Source organism: Chlorocebus sabaeus, chromosome 20 (genome assembly GCF_047675955.1).
Source record: "Chlorocebus sabaeus isolate Y175 chromosome 20, mChlSab1.0.hap1, whole genome shotgun sequence".
In the NCBI taxonomy this organism is placed as follows: domain Eukaryota; kingdom Metazoa; phylum Chordata; class Mammalia; order Primates; family Cercopithecidae; genus Chlorocebus; species Chlorocebus sabaeus.
In genome coordinates, this window is record NC_132923.1 from 105965189 (window position 1) to 105983888 (window position 18700).

The window sequence follows — 18700 nt, forward strand, 5'->3', positions numbered from 1 at the left end:
TTCCTCAGCTGTTGAGCACAGCAGTGGCTTTCGTAATTAAACAGTAGACAGTCTTAGGAGAACTAGGAGCAAGCCCTTCCCACTCTAAAACACTCAGAATTGCTATGCTGGTTATAAAATGAATTTGTGCAACTCCCTGGGAAGGTCTCAGGGTCATGTGTTTTGTGGCAGAATCATTTCCTGCTTGGCCTGAGGGAAGAGCTGCTTCTTCCTGCTGAGATTCAGGCCAGTGGAGGCAAGCCTGCTTGCAGACGCCACAGCTCATCCCTGACCCTCCTGCCCCCACGTGGGACTCTGTTGGGGGTGGTCAGGCAGAAAATGAAGGGAAAGGGGGCTCTGTTCACAAAGTTGCTGTGCAAATCATTTATTTATTTTTTTAGTTTTAAGTTCTTTTTTTTTTTTTTTTTGGATACAGGATCTTACTCTGTCGCCAGGCAGGAGTGCAGGTGCACGATCTCGGCTCACTGCAACCTCCACCTCCAGGTTCGAGCGATTCTCCTGCCTCAGCCTCCCGAGTAGCTGGGATTACAGGCGTGCACCACCACACCCAGCTAATTTTTGTATTTTTAGTAGAGATGAGGTTTCATCATGTTGGCCAGGCTGGTCTCAAACTCCTATCCTCTCACCTCCACCTCCCAAAGTACTGCCTTTTTTTTTTTCTTAGACAGAGTTTCACTCTTGTTGCCCAGGCTGGAGTGCAATGGTGTGATCTTGGCTCACCTCCCAGGTTCAAGAGATTCTTCTGCCTCAGCCTCTCAAGTTGCTGGGATTACAGGTGCCCGCCACCATGCCCAGCTAATTTTGTATTTTTAGTAGAGACAGGATTTCTCCATGTTAGTCAGACTCTTCTCGAACTCCTAACCTCAGGTGATCCTCCCGCCTCGTCCTCCCAAAGTGCTGAGATTATAGGTGTGAGACACCACTCCCCGCCTGGAAAAAAGTTTTAAAAGATGCTTATAGAAAAATGACAAAAATTATTCCTTTTTTTTTTTTTTTTTTTTTTTTGAGACAGGGTCTCCCTCTGTCTCCCCGGCTGGAGTACAGTGGCCTGATCTCAGCTCACTGCAGTCTGAACCTCCCAGGCTCAAGCAATTCTCCCACCTCAGCCTCCCAAGTAGGAACACATTTGGGATTACAGGCACATGCCACCACACCTGGTTAATTTTAGAATTTTTTTTTTTTTTTTAAACTGAGGTAAGGGGGAATGTGAGAAAAAGAGGGCTGCTCATCTGTACTCCCCCCACTCCTGAAGCCCCTCACTAGCAGAGGGCAAGCTCACAGGCCTGACGGTGGGAGCTGGCTCTGGGAGTAACAGAGCAGAGGACACTTGGCCAATGGCCCTGTCCCTATTCCTACCCAGAGGCCTTTGCACACCTTGACCTCTCCTGGACCTTTCCCCCTGGTCAGGGGAAAAGGCCTCCTCCCTCCCCCTTCCTCCACTCTCCACCCCACCCCCGTCTTCCTACTTATCATTTTGGAGAGTCATTTAATTCCTGGGGTTTCTGTGTGTGCTGAGTCTGTGCATGTGTTGGGAGAAAGGAGCTGGCTTCCACCCAACCGAAAAGAAAGAGGAATAAACCACAAAACAAAAACACACCAATAAAGACAACTTGGAAGGCAATATTTATTCTGATTTTGCTTTTGCTTTAATACATAATATGTATACATGTTCCAGGCAATACATTTGGGAACACAAAATAAAAATAAGGTTACTTAGGACCCCAGGAGCTAGCTAACCTGTGCTGACAATTTCTGTCTTCTCTTTGGGTTTCAGGACATCTGTGATGTTGGGGCTTTCTGCACCCTCTGGCTGGGGAAGAGACCTCATCTGTCACCTCACATCTTCAGTCTCTCCCCACTCTAGGATTTAGAGGGTGTAGTCAAGGCAGAAGACCTGGGAGAGGTTAAACCAGAGGGGTGACTGGTGCAGAGGACTGGGCAAGGACCATGAATTTGTCCTTCAGTTGCTGTGGGAAAGGACTTCGTGAACAATGAGTTGACCAGAGAGTAGGGCTTCATCCTACTGCCCAGAAAAGCCACTGTGACTCAGCAGAAAGGTCCCCAGGGACAGAGCAATAGTTCCCCAATTTCCTTCATACTTTTTATCTTTTTCCTTTTTTTTTCTGAGACACGGTCTTGCTCTGTCACCCAGGCTGGAGTATAGTGGCACAATCATGGCTCACTGCAGCCTCAACTTCCAAGGCTCAAGCAATCCTCCTGCCTCAGCCTCCCAAGTAGCTAGGAGTAGAGGTATGTGCCACTATATCCGGCTAATTTTTTAAAATTATTTGGGCCAGGCACGGTGGCTCACGCCTGTAATCCTAGCACTTTGGGAGGCCAAGGCCGGCAGATCACGAGGTCAGGAGTTCAGGACCAGTCTAGCCAACATAGTAAAACCCTGTATCTACTAAAAATGCAAAAAAAAAATTAGCCAGGTGTCGGGAGGTGGGGCTTGCAGTGAACCGAGATCGCGCCACTGCACTCCAGCCTGGGCGACAGAGTCAGACTCTGTCACAAAAAAAAAAAAAAAAATTAGCCGGGTGTGGTAGCGTGCGCCTGTAATCCCAGCTACTCGGGACGCTGAGGCAGGAGAAACACTTGAACCTGGGAGGCAGAAGTTGCAGTGAGCTGAGATCGTGCCATCACACTCCAGCCGGGCAACAGTGCAAGACTCCGTCTCAAAAAAAAAAAAAAAAAGAAATTAGCTGTGGAGTCAGGGGTCTCCCTGTGCCGCCCAGGCTGGTCTTGAACTCCTAGGCTCAAGTGATCTGCCCACCTGGGCCTCCCGAAGTGTTGGGATTACAGGCATGAGCCACCAGGCCTGGCCTTCGTACCTTTTAAAATGTATTAATTCACTCACTCATTAAACATTAACTGCTCTCCACCCTGGGCAGGCTCTGGGGCCTCTCAGGTGGGGAAGTTGCCAACTGGGCCCTCCAGCAGCCTGCTTCTGACCTGGGGAAAGTAAAATACAATAAATGTGCCCAAGGAATGCAGGGGAAGGGAGGAGGAAAAGGGGAGAGAAGGAAGGGCGTGTAGCAGTATCCTACGCATGTGTGGGCCATTTGTAAAAGAATATTACGTACTACAACAGCATTTTTCTTTGGAAAATGCAAAACAAAACTCTAACTTTGTTCTTAATGCAGACTATGGAAAGTCAATTGTGAGGAAATCTTGATCCTTGGGGGTTATCATGGGTCTCTTCAGTTAAGCCTGTGGGGAAGGCAGGGAGTAGGACAGGCCTTGCCATTCTCCAGAGGCCTCTCAGTAGAATGTGACCTGTTTCTATTTACCAGAATGGCAAGGGCAGGGGTGCAGGAATAGGAAGAGGACATACCTGATTGGAGGATTGGAGAGCCAAGAATCTGGGCCCTGAGAGTCAAAGGGAGAGGTTGACAAATTCAGGGACACATAGCTGTGTGTAGTGGCTCTCTCCTATAATCCCAGCATTCTGTGAGGCCAAGGCAGGAGGATCACTTAAGCCTTAGAGTTCAAGACCAGCCTGGGCAACAAAGTGAGATCCAGTCTCTACAAAAAAATTAAAAAATTGTCTGGGCACTGTGGCGTGTGCCTGTGGTCCCAGCTACACGGGAGACTGAGGCGGGAGGATCAAAGGTGGGAGTTCAAGGTTGCAGTGAACTATGATCCAGCCTCTGTCACACAGGCTTGAGAGCATGGCCATCATGTTGGCCAGGCTGGTCTCAAACTCCTGGCCTCAACTGGTCTGCCTACCTCGGCTCCCAAAGGCTTTGTAGGCCATATGATCAGGGTGGTACCTACTCAACTCAGCTGGGAGGCACAAAAGGAGCCACAGGCACTGCTTAATCAACTAGATCTGACTGTGTTCCAACAAAACTTTATTTATGGACACTGAAATTTGAATTTCATATCATCTGTAGACAGATGTCAAGAAATAGTACTCTTAAAGTTTTTTCCCCACCTTTAAGAATGTCACAATCATTCTTGGCTTGCAGGGGTCCTACAAAACAGGGAGTCAGGTGGTAATGATGTGTCAGTGTAGATTCATCAGTTGTCACAAATGTACCCAAATGTACCACTCTGATGGGGGATATATTGGAAAACGGAGGGGCTATTTATGTGTAAGGGTAGGAAGTATACAGGAAATATGGTATCTTCTGCTCAACTTTGCCACAAACTTAAAACTGATCTTCAAAAATAAAGCCTGTCTGCCGGGTGCGGTAGTTCATGCCTGTAATCCCAGCACTTTGGGAGGCCAAGATTGGGGGGATCACCTAAGGTAAGGAGTTTGAGACCAGTCTGGCCAACATGCTGAAACCCATCTCTATTAAAAAAATACAAAATTAGCCAGACATGGTGGCACACGCCTGTAATCCCAGCTACTCAGGAGGCTGCAGCAAGAGAATTGCTTGAACCCGGGAGGCAGAGTTTGCAGTGAGTGGAGATTGCACCATTGCACTCCAGCCTGGGCAACAACAGCAAAACTCCATCTCAAAAAATAAATAGACCAGGCATGGTGGCTCATGCCTGTAATCCCAGCATTTTGAGAGGCCGAGGCGGATGGATCACTTGAGGTCAGGAGTTCAAGACCAGCCTGGCCAACATGGTGAAACTCCGTCTCTACTAAAAATACAAAAATTAGCCGGGCGTGGTGGCAGGTGCCTGTAAACCAAGCTACTCAGGGGGCCAAGGCAGGAGAATTGCTTGAACTCAGGAGGTGGAGATTGCGGTGAGCCGAGATCATGCCACTGCACTCCAGCCTGGACGACAGAGTGAGACTTCGTCTCAAAAAAATTAAATAAATAAATAAATCCTATTAAAAAAAGAAGAAGAGAGAAAGGAAAGAAAACAGGAGCAAGTTGAGAATTTAGCCTATGGCCTGTACTTGCTGATCCCTGTTTTAGAGAATTACAAAAAGTTGCTCCATCCTCCAGTAAGACGCTATATAAGTCAGCTTATTATTTCTCGGGAATAACAATTATAGGACTGGGCATACCTACCTGGGCATAGAACTGGCTCACATCTATAATCCTAACACTTTGGAAGGGTGAGGCAGGAGGATCACTTGAGGACAGGAGTTCCAGACCAGCCTCAGCAACATAGTAAGATTCTATCTACCAAAAAAAAATTTAAAGAATAACAATTATGACAAGCATTAAATCATTCTGTATAAATTATACAAATCAAATACTGAATATAAGATAATTGAAAATTATCATTGTTGCAAATATATTGTAATTATTCAACAGTTCTCATATTATATTCTAGAAAATAACAAGACATTTGGCATCCTGGGCAATCAAGATTTTGAGACCAGCCTGGCCAATATGGCAAGACCACATATCTACAAAATTTTTTTTTTTTTTTTTTGAGATGGAGTCTCACTCTGTCGCCCAGGCTAGAGTGCAATGGCACCATCTCGGCTCACTGTAACCTCCGACTCCCGGGTTCAAGCGATTTTCTTGCCTCAGCCTCCTGAGTAGCTGGGACTACATGCGTGTGCCACCGCGCCCAGCTAATTTTTTGTATTTTTAGTAGAGATGGGGTTTCACCGTGTTAGCCAGGATGGTCTCTATCTCCTGATCTCATGATCTGCCCACTTCGGCCTCCCAAAGTGCTGTGATTATAGGCATGAGCCACCACGCCCGGCCCCAAAAAAATTTTTTTAAATCAGCCTGCGTGGTGGCACATGCTTGTAGTCCTAGGTACTGGGGAGGCAGAAGCAGGAAGGTTGCCTGAGTCCAGGAGTTCCAGGCTTCAGTGAGCTGTGATCAGACCACTGCACACCAGCCTGGGCAATTAAGCAAAACTCCATCTCATATTAAAAAAAAAAAAGGGCCGGGTACAGTGGCGCATGCCTGTAATTCCAGCACTTTGAGAGACTGGGGCAGGAGGATTGTTTGAGCCCAGGAGTTCGAGACCAGCCTGGGCAACACAGGGAGAACCTGTCACTACACAAAGTATCATGATTAGCTAGATGTGGTGGCACATGCCTGTGGACCCAGCTACTGGGGAGGCTGAGGTGGGAGGATCACTTGAGCCTGGGAGGGCAAGCATCGGTGTGCCATGATCGCACCACAGCCCTCCAGCCTAGATGAGAGAATGAGACTCTGCCTCTAAATACGTACATATATACAGACAGACAGACAGACAGACTAAAAAGAAAAAGATTCTTATCTGAGATAGATAATTTTAACTACAGTTGCTGTTTAATATGCAAAATTGTGTGGTCAAGTAGATGAATAGCCAAGAAATTTGGTTTAATGGATTCTTTATCAATGTTTTTTCCCAGTTTTTCTCAAAATCCATCAGTTACAGAGTGTGGAAGTTGAAGGTAAATCCACATCCTGCTCCATCTGCAATGTATTAATGCCATGTTTTGCTAAAACTAGTATCTAAAGTATTTCCTTTTCTTCTGGCAGTGCATCTACTTTCTCCTGAAATCTGGTGATGTAGATGAGTCATTTAGTATAACTGGTGGAAACAAATACTGAAGACAGTGCCTAGATTATAGTAAGCAACCGTATGCATATATTTTAAATGAATAAAATTCCTTTTTATTACAAGACCCAGGCCTCTGCTCCCCAATGGGTGTGGCAGCCCAGAGCCATGGCTCTCGTGAGTTGTTTATGTGGCGCTTGAGGCTACAAGTCCAAGTATCTTCAGCTCAAGAAGCAGTTAGAAGATGAGATCTCCCTCTCCCCCGACCACATGGTGGCTCACACCTGTAATCCTAGCACTTTGGAAGGCCAAGGCGGGCAGATCACGAGGTCAGGAGTTCGAGACGATTCTGGCCAACTTAGTGAAACCCCGTCTCTACTAAAAATACAAAAAAAATCAGCCGGGCATGGTGGCGGGCGCCTGTAGTCCCAGCTACTTGGGAGCCTGAGGCAGGAGAATTGCTTGAACCTGGGAGGCGGAGCTTGCAGTGAGCCAAGATTGCACCACTGCACTCCAGCCTGGGCAACAGAACCAGACTCTGTCTCAAAGGAAGAAAAAAAAAGAAAAAAAGAAAGAAGAAGATGAGGTCCTCTGGGCTTTGGATATCTGCAGCAAGAGAACTCCCCAGGCCACTGGGTTCTTTGAAGTAATGGTAGCCGAGAAGTTGATTCACTCTAAGAAGGAAGATGATGGCTACGTGGACACAGAAAACACGTGTCTGAAGCTGGTGGCCGCCATCAAAGCCGCCTTGACTCAGGGCTAATGTGCCCTGAAGGCAGAGTCCAAGGACCTTGACCTGGCTCCTCTCAGCAGACGCTTCATGACAGGAAGGACTGAAATGTCTCGAGGACGCCTGGTCTCCCCCTGTTCTTGCAGCTGCTGTTGGGGGCAGAGGTTGATGCCCCTGGTCTTTGCCTCTGTGTGGGAGAGTCTGTTAGTATGTGTCTTCCCCAGAATCCATACCGCCCTACCCTTGTTCCCTGATTTCATCAGATCTCTGTGCATACCCCATGTTTCCCCGGTTGTCTACCAGAGTTTGTGGTATGTCCCACCTCAGGCTTCCTTCTCAAAGGGAAGCCAAAAGAGGCGTCAGGATAGGTGAGTCTCTGATTGCGGCAATGTTTGCAACTGCTCACGATTCAATAAATATTGGACGAATTTAACTGAAAAAAAAAAAAAGAAGAAATTTGCCCTGCTGTCTGGAGAAAAATAAGTTTATTTTATGTATTTATGTATTTATTTATTTTTGAGACAGGGTTCACCCTGTCACCCAGGCAGGAATGTAGTGGCACCATCTAGGCTCACTGCAACCTCTGCCTCCCAGGCTCAAGTGATCCATTCCTACCTCAGCCTCTTGAGTACCTGGGACCACAGATGAATGCCCCTACACCCCGCTAATTTTCTTCTCCTTTTTCTTTTTCTTTTCTTTTTTGTTTTAGTAGAAATGGGGTTTCGCCATGTTGCCCAGGCTGGTCTCAAACCCCTGAACTCAAGCAATCCGTCCACCTCAGCCTCCCAAGCTGCTGGGATTACAGGTGTGAGCCATCATTCCTGGCCCTCTTTTTTAAATAGTAGAGATGGAGTCTTGCTATGTTGCTCAAGCTGGTCTTAAACTCCTGGCCTCCAGCAATCCTCCTACCTGAGCCTCTCAAAGTGCTAGGATTACAGGTGTGAGCCACTATGCCTGGCCAACAAAATTTTTTTTTTTTTTTTTTTTTTTTTTTTTTTTTTTTTTTTTTTTTGAGACGGAGTCTCGCTCAGTCGCCCAGGCTGGAGTGCAGTGGCTCAATCTCCGCTTACTGCAAGCTCCGCCTCCCGGGTTCACATCATTCTCCTGCCTCAGCCTCCCGAGTAGCTGGGACTACAGACGCCCGCTGCCACGCCCGGCTAATTTTTTTGCATTTTTAGTAGAGACGGGGTTTCACCGTGTTAGCCAGGATGGTCTCGATCTCCTGACCTCGTGATCCGCCCGCCTCGGCCTCCCAAAGTGCTGGGATTACAGGCGTGAGCCACCACGCCTGGCCTCAAAATTTTTTTAATAGGCTTTTTTTTTTTCCCCTGGATCTCATGATTTAAATTTTTTTTTGACTGCGCACTATGGCTCATGCCTGTAATCCCAGCACTTTGGAAGGCCAAAGGAGGGAGGATCGCTTAAGGCCAGGACCTTAAGATCAGCCAGGGTAACGTGGCAAGACCTCATCTCTACAAAAGAAAAAAAATTTAAATTTGCCAAGTGTGGTGGCGTGTGCTTGCAGTCCTTGCTACTCAGGGTGCTGAGGCTAGAGGATTGCTGGAGCCCAGGAGTTCAAGGCAGCAAAGAGCGATGATTGCACCACTCTACTCCAGCCTGGGAGACACGGCAAGACTGCCTCAAAATTTAAAAAAAAAAAAAGTTTTAAATGGAAAAAAAATAAAATAAACATTTTTTTTTCTGATGTCTGGGGAGAAATTATTTCATGGTTTAGGATTTTATTATTTACAACGTTCTAAAATAGTATCAGTGTCCTCACACCCATTAGGATGGCTACTTTCAAAAACCAGAAAATAAGTGTTGGTGACAATGTGGCGAAAGTGGAACCCTGGTGCACTTCTGGTGAAAATGTAAAATGGTGCAGCTGCTGTGGAAAACAGTATGATGGTTCCTCAGAAAAATTAAAAATAGAAGTTTAAGACTGGAAGCGGTGGCTCACGCCTGTAATCCCAGCACTTTGGGAGGCTGATGCGGGCGGATTCACAAGGTCAGGAGATCGAGGCCATCCTGGCTAACATGGTGAAACACCATGTCTACTAAAAATACAAAAAATTAGCCGGGCATGGTGGTGGCGGGCGCCTGTAGTCCCAGCTACTTGGGAGGCTGAGGCAGGAGAATGGCGTGAACCCAGGAGGCAGAGCTTGCACTGAGCCGTGATCGGGCCATTGCACTCTAGCCTGGGCAACAGAGCGAGACTCCGTCTCACAAAAAAAAAAAAAAAAAAAAATAGAAGTTTAACTCTATGATTCAGCAATTCCACTTCAAGGTATATACCCAGAAGAATTGAAAGCAGAGTCTCCAAGATATATTTGTATACCCATGTTCATAGTAGCATTATCTGAAATAGCTAATGTGGAAATAATCGAAGTGTCCATCTAGAGATGAATGAACAAGCAAAATGTGGTAGATACACACAATGAACTATTATGATTCAGGCTTAAAAAGGAAGGAGATTTCGTAGTATGCTACAACATGGATGAAACTTTAGGACATTATGCTAAATGAAATAAGTCAATCACAAAACAACAAATACTGTATGACTCTACTTATATAAGATAATGATAATAGTCAAAATCATAGAGACAGAAAGTAGAATGGTGGTTGCCAGGGACTAGAGGGAGGGGTAAATGAGGAATAATTGTTTAAGTGGTATAGAGTTTCAGTTTTACAAGGAGAAAACAATAAGATATATGGTGGTGATGGTTGAACACTATAAATGTATTCAGTGCAACTGAACTGTACACTTAGCAATGGTTCATTTCATCCATTTTATTTTATGTTCTGTTTTTTGTTTTTTAGAGACAGTGTCTTATTCTGTCACCCATGCTGGAGTGTAGTGATATGACTGTAGCTCACTGGAGCCTTGACCTCCTGGGCTCAAATGATCCTCCCATCTCAGCCTCCCAAGCAGCACCAAGGGCTGGGTGTGGTGGCTCATCCCTGTAATCCCAGCACTTTGGAAGGCCAAGGTGGGCAGATCACTTGAGATCGGGAGTTCAAGACCAGCCTGGCCAATATGGCCAAACCTTGTCTCTACTAGAAATACGAAAAAAGTAGCTGGGCATAGTAGCGTGCACCTGTAGTCCCAGCTACTCAGGAGGCTGAAGCAGGAGAATCACTTGAATCCAGGAAGCAGAGGTTGCAGTAAGCTGGGATTGCGCCACTGCACTCCAGCCTGGGTGACACAGTGAGACTCCGTCTCAAAGCAAACAAGCAAACAAGCAAACTAGCAGAAAAACCAAGTAGCACCAAGCAGGTGTGAGCCACCATGCCTGGCTAATTTTTTTTTTTTTTTTTTTTTTAAGAGAGAGATGGGGTCTTGCTATGTTACCCAGGCTGGTTTCAAACTCCTGGGCTCAAGCAGTCTTCCCACCTCAGCCTCCCAAAGTGCTAGGATTACAGGGATGAGCCACCATGCCCAGCTCATGTATTTTATTTTATTTTATTTTATTTTATTTTATTTTATTTTATTTATTTATTTTTTGAGACAGAATCTTGCTTTGTTGCCCAGCCTGAAGTGCAGTGGTGCAATCTCAGCTCATCGTACCCTCTGACTTCCAGGTTCAAGTGATTCTCATGCCTCAGCCTCCCAAGTAGCTGGGATTACAGGCATGTGCCACCACACTCAGCTAATTTTTGTCTTTTTAGTAGAGACAGCGTTTCACCATGTTGGTCAGTCTAGTCTCGAATTCCTGGCCTCATGTGATTCACCTGCCTTGGCCTCCCAAAGTGCTTGGCTTACAGGTGTAAGCCACCATGCCCAGCCCATGTATTTTAACATAATAAAAAAAATAGGAAGAAATCATGTCAATGTTATATGCTAATAAACTTTAGCAGTACTTAATATTTGTAGTAATAAAGTTTCTTTCTTTATTTATTTCTTTTTTTTTTTTTTTTAGACTGAGTCTCTCTGTTACCCAGGCTGAAATACAGTGGCACAATGTTGGCTGACTGTAACCTCCACCTCCTGGGTTCAAGCGATTCTCCTGTCTCAGCCTCCTGAGTAGCTGGGATTACAGGTGTGTGCCACCACACCTGGCTAATTTTTGTATTTTTAGTAGAGAGGGGTTTTGCCTCGTTGGTCAGGCTGATCTTGAACTCCTGGCCTCCGCCTCCCAAAGTGCTGGGATTACAGGCATGAGCCACCTCCCAGGCCATAAAGTTTTATAATAATAAACAGTTGACATGATACAATTAGCAGGTCCTTACATGGTAATTGCAAAGCTATGTCTGTGTAATTCTTATTTTGCAGATTCTTTTAAATTACATATTTATTTATTTATTTATTTATATTTTGAGACAGAGTCCCACTCTGTCACCCAGGCTGGAGTGCAATGGTACGATCTCGGCTCCCTTCAACTTCTGCCTCCCAGACTGAAGCAATTCTCCTGCCTCAGCCTCCTGAGTAGCTGGGATTACGGGTGCCTGCTACCATGCCCAGCTTCTTTTTGTATTTTTACTGGAGATGAGGTTTCACCATGTTGGCCAAGCTGGTCTCAAACTCCTGACCTGAAGTGATCCATTTGCCTTGGCCTCCCAAAGTGCGGGGAATACAGGTGTGAACCACCATGCCTGACCTTTTAAAATTTTTATTTTATCTATTTTATTTTATTATTCTATCTTTATCCCATGACCATTGCTTCCAGGAGGGGATGGAAAGAGAGATGTGGGCTACAGGGTGAGCCTGAAATGACACCCTGCAAGGAGTGCCCCCAATCATTCTACAGAGTGGCTTCTTTCTACTCTCATTTTCTCTGTCTCTTGAAGTACAGAACCCTATTGGCAGTCTTGTTTTTTCCCAAGGTCACACTGTCTTGGCTTCCTGACATGCAGTACTATCTTGTTTCATCTATTCCCTTCCTCAAAGCTTTTTTTATTGGTTCTTTTTCCTATCCTCCTCAACACTACTGCAATGTATCTTTGAATAGCTTCTCTAGTCTATCTTCTTCCACCATCTCATTATTCATTCATTCATTCAATAAGGATACCAGGGGTTTTCTGTTTTTGTTTTTGTTTTTTTGAGAGGAAGTCTCACTCTGTAGCCCAGGCTGGAGTGCAATGGCGCAATCTCAGCTCACTGCAACCTCTGCCTCCCGGGTCCCAGTTCAAGCAATTCTTCTGCCTCAGCCTACCGAGTCACTGGGATTACAGGCACGCGCCACCATGCCCAGTTAATTTTTGTATTTTTAGTAGAAACGGGGTTTCACCATGTTGACCAGGCTGATCTTGAACTCCTGACCTTGTGATCCTCCTGCCTCGGCCTCCCAGAGTGCTGGGATTACAGGTGTGAGCCACCATGCCCAGCCTGGATACCAGAGATTTAAAGATGGACCACTCATAGCCCCTTGCCCCTGGCCTAATGGAAGACATAGAAAGGTAAACTTACTATGTTTCAGACCTTATTCTAAATGCTTTCTATGGATTAGCTCATTTAATCCTTACCACACTCAGTGGTGACTTGGAGGAAGGAAATACAATACCTGAGATTTCTGGGATCACTGGGTGAGAGAGAGAAGTCAAATATAATTTTCTTGGCAACTGTGTGTGTCTGGTGTCACTCACAGACATGGGGATTAACAGTAGGTTTGGTGGCCAGGTGTGGTGGCTCACGTCTGTAATCCTAGAACTTTGGGAGACCGAGGAGGTTGGATCACCTGAGGTCAGGAGTTCGAGACCAGCCTGGCCAACATGACGAAACCCAATCTCTACTAAAAATACAAAAATTAGCTGGGTATGGTGGTGCCTGCCTGTAGTCTTGTCTACTTGGGCAGCTGAAGCAGGAGAATCACTTGAATCCGGGAAGCGGAGGTTGCAGTGAGACAAGATCAGGCCATCGCACTTCAGCTGGGGCGACAGATCGAGACTCCGTCTCAAAACAAACAAACAAACAAAAACAACAGTACATTTGGAGAGGAGGCAAAGATGATATGTGAATGTTTAGATATGTTGGATTTTTGATATCTGTTGGATATTCATGTGTGGAAAAGTCTAATAAGCAGTTGGTGGCTGTAGGAGCTGGGGGCTGGGCAGAGAAGTCTGCACTAGTGATTCAAATAGAGCACCATTAGTACATAAATTATAGCTGCATGGATGGAATCTTTTTCATGGATGAAAAAGAAAAGAATCCAGGATAAAAACACAAATAACAGCAATATATAAGATGCAGACTAGGCCGGGCGCGGTGGCTCACGCCTGTAATCCCAGCACTTCAGAAGTCCGAGTCGGGTGGATCACGAGGTCAGGAGATCCAGACCATTCTGGCTAACATAGTGAAACCCCATCTCTACTAAAAATATAAAAAAATTAGCCGGGCGCAGTGGTGGGCGCCTGTAGTCCCAGCTACTTGGGAGGCTGAGGCAGAAGAATGGTGTGAACCCGGGAGGCAGAGCTTGCAGTGAGCCGAGATCAGGCCACTGCACTCCAGCCTGGACGACAGAGCGAGACTCCATCTCAAAAAAAAAAAAGAAAAAAAAAAAAAGATGCAGACTAAGGGCCCGGTGCCGTGGCTCACACCTGTAATCCCAGCACTTTGAGAGACCGAGGCAGGTGGATCATGAAGTCAGGAGTTCAAGACCAACCTGACCAACATGGTGAAACTCTGTCTCTACTAAAAATACAAAAATTAGCCGGGCGTGGTGGCAAGCACCTGTAATCCCAGCTACTCAGGAAGCTGAGGCAGGAGAATCTCTTGAACATGGGAGGCAGAGGTTGCAGTGAGCTGAGATCACACCACTGCACTTCAGCCTGGGTGACACAGCGAGATGCCATCTCAAAAAAAAAAAAAAAAAAAAAAAAAGTGCAGACTAAGACCGGGCACCATGGCTCATGTCTGTAATCCCAGTACTTTGGGAGGCCGAGGTGGGTGGATCACTTCAGGCCAAGAGTTCAAGACCAGCCTGGCCAACGTGGCCAAACCCCATCCCTACTAAAAATGCAAAAATTAGCCAGACGTGGTTGCACATGTCTGTAATCCCAACTACTCGGGAGGCTGAGATAGGAGAATCATTTGAACCTGGGAAGTAGAGGCTGTAGTGAGCTGAGATTCTGCCACTGCATTCCAGCTTGGGCAACAGAGCAAGACTCCGTTTGAATACCAAAAAAAAAAAAAAAAAAAAAAAAAAAAGATGCAGACTAGCCAGGTTTGATGACACATGCCTGGAATCCCAGCTACTAGGGATGCTGAGGAAGGAGGATGCCTTGAGCCCAGGAGTTTGAGGCTGCAGTGAGCTATGATCGCTACCTGTGATCAGCTGTAAATGACAGAAACCTAACTGAAACTGACATAAGCAAAAGCAAAACAAAACAAAAGAATCTACCGACTCAGGTGATAGAACTAGCTTTTGGGCATGGCTAGATCCCTACCTCAGTGTCATTAGGTCACCACCTGTCACGATATCTCGGCTTTGTTTCCCTCTGGGTTAGCTTTGCTCTCAGGCAGAATCTTCCTATGAGGTGGCAAAAATGGGAACCAGCAGATCTAGGCTTTTCTTTCTTTCTCTTCTTATTTATTTATTGAGGCAAGATCTCACTCTGTCACCCAGTTGGAGTGCAGTGATGCAATTTCAGCTCACGGTAGCTTCTATTTCCTGGGCTCAAGTGACCCTCCCACCTCAACCTCCTGAGTAGGTGGGACTACAGGCGTGCACCATCACACATGGCTAATTTTTTTTTTTGTAAAGGCAAGCTTGCCATGTTGCCCAGGCTGGTTTCAAACTCCCGGGTTTAAGAGATCCTCCTGCCTTGGCTCCCCCAAAGTCCTGGGAGTACAGCCATGAGCCACCATGCCAGACCAATTTTTAAAAATTTGTTTGTAGAGAGGAGATCTCACTACATTGCCCAGGTTGGTCTCAAACACCTAGGCTCAAATGATCCTCCCACCTCAGCCTCCCAAAGTACTAGGATTACAGGCATGAGCCATCACGGCAGACCAGTTTCTTTCTCTCTCTCTCTCTTCTTTCTTTCTTTCTCTCTCTCTTTCTTTCTTTCTCTATTATTTTATTTTATTTTTTTTTTGAGATGGAGTTTTGCTCTTGTCGCCCAAGCTGGAGTACAATGGTGAAATCTTGGCTCACTGCAACCTCCACCATGTCTGGCCCCAGTTCTTTCTTAATAGTTCCAGCAAAAGTCCTGGGGATGATCCTTAATGATCCATATTGAGTCATCAGACATTTCCTGAACAGTGACTAATTGACCAGGCCCAGACCATGTATTTATTCCTGTGTGTGGTGGATTTGGTGTTCCCTAAACCAAGAGGACTGAGAGCTGTGGAAGAATTATTCCCCACAGGAAAAAAAAAAAGACGTGCTTAGGAGTTGGAGGGGTTATGGAGCCTCGGTATACAAAAGCCACCAATGCCCATCACACAGACAATGGAGATAACCCAAGTAAAGAGATGAAAAAGGAGGAAGTTGAGGTGTAGAAGGTGCTCACCACAAGGGAGTGGTGTTATTGGAGGCAAAGAGACAGAAACCAGTGCAGTAGCTCATTCCTATAATCCCAGCACTTTGGGAGCCCGAGGCGGGCAGATCGCCTAAGGTTGGGAGTTCAAGACCGTCCTGGCCAATGTGGTGAAACTCCGTCTCTACTAAAAATACAAAAATTATCTAGGGTGGTGGCACGCGCCTGTAGTCCCAGCTACTCAGGAAACTGAGGCAGGAGAATCGCTTGAACCTGGCAGGCAGAGGTTGCAGTGAGCCGAGGTTGCGCCATTGCACTCCAGCCTGGGCAACAAGAGTGAAACTCCATCACAAAAAAAAAAGAAAAAAAAAAAAGGCTGGGAATGGTGGCACATGCCTGTAATCCCAGCACTTTGGGAGGCTGAGGCCAGCGGATCACCTGAGGTCGGGAGTTGGAGACTAGCCTGGCCAACATGGAGAAATGCCGTCTCTACTAAAAATACAAAATTAGCAGGGTGTGGTGGCGCATGCCTGTAATCCCAGCTACTTGGGAGGCTGAGGCAGGAAAATCCCTGGGGGGCAGAGGTTATGGTGAGCCGAGATCATGCCTCTGCACTCCAGCCAGGGCAACAAGAGCAAAATTCTGTCTCAAAAATAAATAAATAAATAAATAAATAAATAAATAATATATATAAAATATATAAATTAGCCCGGTATAGTGGTGATCACCTGTAGTCCCAGCTTATTAGGAGGCTGAGGCAGGAGAATCACTTGAACCTGGGAGGCAGAGGTTGCAGTGAGCTGAGATCACACCCCTGCACTCCAGCCTGGGCAACAGAGCGAGACTTCATCTCAGGGCAAAAAAAAAAGGAAACTTAGCTGGGTGTCATGGGACACCTGTGGTTCCAGCTACTCAGGAGGCTGAGGTAGGAGGATCACTTGGGCCCAGGAAACAGAGACTGCAGTGAGCAGTGATTGTACCATTGCATTACAGCCTTGGTGACAGAGAGAAAAATTGCCTCAAAAAAAAAGAAAAAAAAAAAAGAAAAAAGAAAAAGTTTCAAGTAGGACATAGTCATCAGGATCAGATGAGAGATCAGAGAGGATGAACACAGAGCCATGTTCCCTGGATCTAGCATTGAGAGGTTTTATTTGGAGTAGTGAGAGTGAAGCAAGATTTCAATAGTTGAAGAGTGAGTGATAAGCAAATAAGTAGAGACAGTGTATGTAGACAACTGTTTAAAGTATACTGGCTGTGAAGGGGAAGAGAGAGGTTGGCTGGTTGCTAATGGGCAGAGACTTGAGCCTAATGAAAACAAAGAACTAGGGAGGATAATATTATTATATTGATCATTTATTGAGCACTTACTATATGCCCAACATGTTCACAAAACTTTGGCCCATGTGTTTTGACTTTGGAGTGGAGATTTGGTTAATGAAATGGTCTAGCAAGCAATGGGAATTTCAAAATCTGCACCCATATACAGGAGCCTTCCTACTAGCTATCAGAGACATGCTTTCTTTGTTCCTTTCTAAAGCGTTATCTCCTCGGAGCCATCAGACTCAAGGACAGAGCTCTAGTAACTCTTCTTCTCTCTGCAATATCATCAACTTTTGCTCTCTTACTGGATCATTCCCATCAGTTTACAAACATTCTAATTCTCCCATCTTAAAAAAAAAAAAAAACCTCAGTCAGACATGGTGGCTCATGCCTGTAATCCCAGCACTTTGGGAGGCCAAGGCAGGCACATCACGAGGGCAGGAGATCAAGACCATTCTGGCCAAAATGGTGAAACCCTGTCCCTACCAAAATACAAAAAAATTAGCCGGGCGTGGTGGCTTGGGCCTGTAGTCCCAGCTACTCAGGAGCCTGAGGCAGGAGAATCGCTTGAACCCGGGAGGCAGAGGTTGCAGTGAGCCAAGATCTCGCCTCTGCACTCCAGCGTGGCGATAGAGCGAGAGTCCGTCTCAAAACAAAACAAAACAAAACAAAACAAAACAAAAACATTTCTCATCTTCCTACCAGTTACAGCTTCTTTGAAACGCACATTGTCCAACGCGCTGTGTCCATCTGCTATCTCTAATTCCTGTCCTCTTTTTTTTCTTCTTCTTTTTTTTTTTTTTTTTTTTTGAGACGGAGTCACGCTCTGTTGCCCAGGCTGGAGTGCAGTAGCGCAATCTCAGCTCACTGCAAGCTCCGCCTCCCGGGTTCACGCCATTCTCCTGCCTCAGCCTCCCAAGTAGCTGGGACTACAGGTGTCCGCCACCTTGCCCGGCTAGTTTTTTTGTATTTTCAGTAGAGACGGGGTTTCACCGTGTTAGCCAGGATGGTCTCAATCTCCTGACCTCATGATCCGCCCGCCTCGACTTCCCAAAGTGCTGGGATTACATTCGTTAGCCACCGCGCCCAGCCTGTCCTCTCATTCTCTTTCAGTCCTGCTCCAATCTGGTTTTTGCCCCAGAAACTGTTCTGCCCAAGGTCACCAATGGCTTCCGCTTTGTTAAATTCAGTGGTTAATTTTCGATCTTTCCCTTGTTTGACACACTTGCTCACTCCGCTGTGAATGCACTTCTTTGGTTTCCAGGACACCACATCATCTGCTTCCTTCACTGTCTCTCTGGGTCCTTTCTCTTCTCCCAGAACTCTCAGTGAGGAGTGCTCCAGGACTCCATGTTCTGTCCCATTCCCTTCTCTGTCTTTACACTTTTGCTAATCTCACCCAATTTCATGGTTTAAATACTATTTGTGGCCAGACCTGGTGGCTCAAGCCTGTAATCCCAGCACTTTGGGAGACCAGGGCAGGTGGATCACCTGAGGTTGGGAGTTCAAGACCAGCCTGACCAACATAGAGAGACCCTGTCTCTACTAAAAATACAAAAAATTACCTGGGCGTGGTGGTGCATGCCTGTAATCCCAGCTACTCGGGAGGCTGAGGCAGAAGAATCCCTTGAACCTGGGAGGCGGAGGTTGCAGTGAGCTGACATTGTGCCATTGCACTCCAGCCTGTGCAACAAGAGTTAAACTCCGTCTCAAAAAATAATAATAGGCCGGACGCGGTGGCTTACGCCTGTGATCCCAGCACCTTGGAAGGCCGAGATGGGCGGATCACGAGGTCAGGAGATCGAGACCATC

General features: G+C 46.2%; 1 protein-coding gene across 1 annotated transcript; it reads left to right on the forward strand.

The window, feature by feature from the left end:
- The first annotated feature begins 6588 nt into the window (after window positions 1-6588).
- Window positions 6589-7183, forward strand: SELENOW (selenoprotein W). Its single transcript, XM_007979671.3, has 2 exons — window positions 6589-6685; window positions 7014-7183. Exons 1-2 carry the CDS (start codon window positions 6589-6591, stop codon window positions 7181-7183), a joined length of 267 nt encoding a protein of 88 aa, XP_007977862.3.
- Window positions 7184-18700: the final 11517 nt, after the last annotated feature.